Below are 1,971 nucleotides of genomic sequence, written 5' to 3' on the forward strand. Positions count from 1 at the left end.
TGCTGCTGCTGTTGCTGCTGCTGCTGCTGCTGCTGCTGCTGGGCTGCAAAGGCAGCAACAGGGTCCTGCGGCTGCTGCGTATAAGGAGCCGTCTTATTGCTGCATCTTCTTTTCTCCCAAGCAGCAGCAAGAGAAGCAGCAGCAGCAGCAGCAGCAGCAGGCGAATCTACAGCAGCAGCAGCAGCCTCGTCCACATCAGCAGCAGCAGCAGCAGCAGCAGCAGCAGCAGCATCTCTTTGTGAGGCCTCATCTGAGCTTGACAAGGCGCTGAGGAGCCGCTGAATCTCAACAGATGATTTTAGGGTACTGAGGGGCCCCCTGGGGGGCCCCCTGGGGGCCCCCGTGGGGGCCCCCCTGGGGGCCCCCCTTGGGGGCCCCCGTAGAGCAGCAAGGGGCCCCTTGGTTCTGTCTAGAGGCAGCCGACGCAGGAAAGATTGAATGTTGAGTTTGCTGCTGCCGTTGCTGCTGCTGTTCCTGCTGCTGTTGGTGCTGCTGCTGCTGTTGTGGTTGCTGCTGCTGTTGCTGCTTGTGCTGTGGGTTCTCCTTAATAGGCACCTTCTGCTGCTGCTGCGGCTGCTGCTGGTCCTGCTGCCGTTGCTGCTGTCGCTGCTGCTGCTGCTATTGCGGATGCTGCTGTTATTGCTGCTGTTGCTGCTGCTGCTGCTGCTGCTGCTCTGAACTGTTCTTGCCGGAGGCATCATGCTGCTGCTGCTTGCTCTGCGATTGATGCTGCTGTAGCTGCTGCTTCTGCTGCTGCCAATTGCTTCAGGTCTGCTGCTGCTGCTGCTGCTGCTGCTGCTGCTATGGACGCCCTGCTGCTCAGCAGCAACAAGATACTCCTGCTCGTCTGCTGCTGCTGCACCTACTTCTGCTGCTGCTGCACCTGCTTCTGCTGCTGCAGCGCCTGTTTCTGCTGCTGCAGCACCTGCTACTGCTGCTGCTGCACCTGCTTCTGCTGCTGCTGCTGCTGCTGCTGCCAGCCTTACAGACCCTCTACCAGCAGCAGCAGACGGCCACGTATTGAAGGAGGGAGCAGCTTTTGTGCTAGGCGTCTGCAGCAGCTCCTGCTGCTGCAGCTGCTGCCTGAACTGCTGCTGCTGCTGCTGTTGCTGCTGCTGCTGCTGCTGTCTGGAGGAGCGGCGAGCAGCAGCAGCAGCAGCAGGAGCAGCAGCAGTGTGCAAGGGCTCCGAAGCATTCTCTGCATGCGCCGGTGTTCCCTTATCATTAGCTGCAGCAGCAACAGCAGCAACACGATCAGTCGCAGCAGCAGCAGGAACAGCAGAAGCAGCAGCAGGAGCAGCAGCAGCAGCAGCAGCAGCAGCAGGAGCAGCAGCAGCAGCAGACTCAGGAGAGTTGAGCGAAGCAAAGGGGCAGTGGGGGAAGGCCGCCCGCAGCGCAGCAATAAGACTCCTCCTCCTGGCAGCTTTCTGCTCGTTTGCTGCAGCCTCAGCAGCAGCAGCAGCAGCTGCTGCTGCTGCTGCTGCTGCTTCTGTTGCTGCTGCTGCTGGACCTGCAGCAGTAGCAACATCTCGCTCGGGTTCTGCTGCTGCTGCCTTTGGGCTTGCTGTCGCTGATTCCGATGCTGCTGCTGCTGCCCCTGTTGCAGTTCCTGCTGCTCCTGCTGCTGCTGCTTCTGGTGCATCTGCTGCTGCATCTGCTGCTGCATCTGCTGCTGCTGCGCCTGGTGCTGCTGTATCTGCTGCTGCTGCATCTGCTGCTGCTGCATCTGCTGCTGTTTGAGCTGGTGTATTGTTTGCCTCCTCATTGAGGGTGGCTGCTTGTCCTGTTTCTCCTGCTGCTTCGTCTGCTGCTGCTGCTGTTGCTGCTGCTGCTGTTGCTGCTGCTGTTGCTGCTGGCAACTGACTAGATTCCTCCTCACCGCACGGGTCGGTTGCTCGCTTTGCTGCTGCTTCTGCTGTTGCTGCTGCTGCTGCTGCTGCTGTTGTTGTTGCATGCTTTTGTGGAGGAGCT

The 1,971-nt window shown here is 60.1% G+C and overlaps 1 protein-coding gene across 1 annotated transcript in view; it reads right to left on the reverse strand.

The window, feature by feature from the left end:
• Positions 1-1,971, reverse strand: part of EMH_0077340 (uncharacterized protein) — a gene marked incomplete at both ends in the record, with an annotated part of 7,476 nt that overhangs the window by 4,203 nt on the left and 1,302 nt on the right. Inside the window, 2 exons of the mRNA XM_013494066.1 lie at positions 60-1,228; positions 1,345-1,969. Coding sequence (XP_013349520.1) covers positions 60-1,228; positions 1,345-1,969 — 1,794 coding nt within the window. The remainder of the gene's footprint in view (positions 1-59; positions 1,229-1,344; positions 1,970-1,971) is intronic.

This window comes from Eimeria mitis, genomic scaffold (assembly GCF_000499745.2).
Source record: "Eimeria mitis Houghton genomic scaffold, Emh_scaff102, whole genome shotgun sequence".
Lineage (NCBI taxonomy): Eukaryota > Apicomplexa > Conoidasida > Eucoccidiorida > Eimeriidae > Eimeria > Eimeria mitis.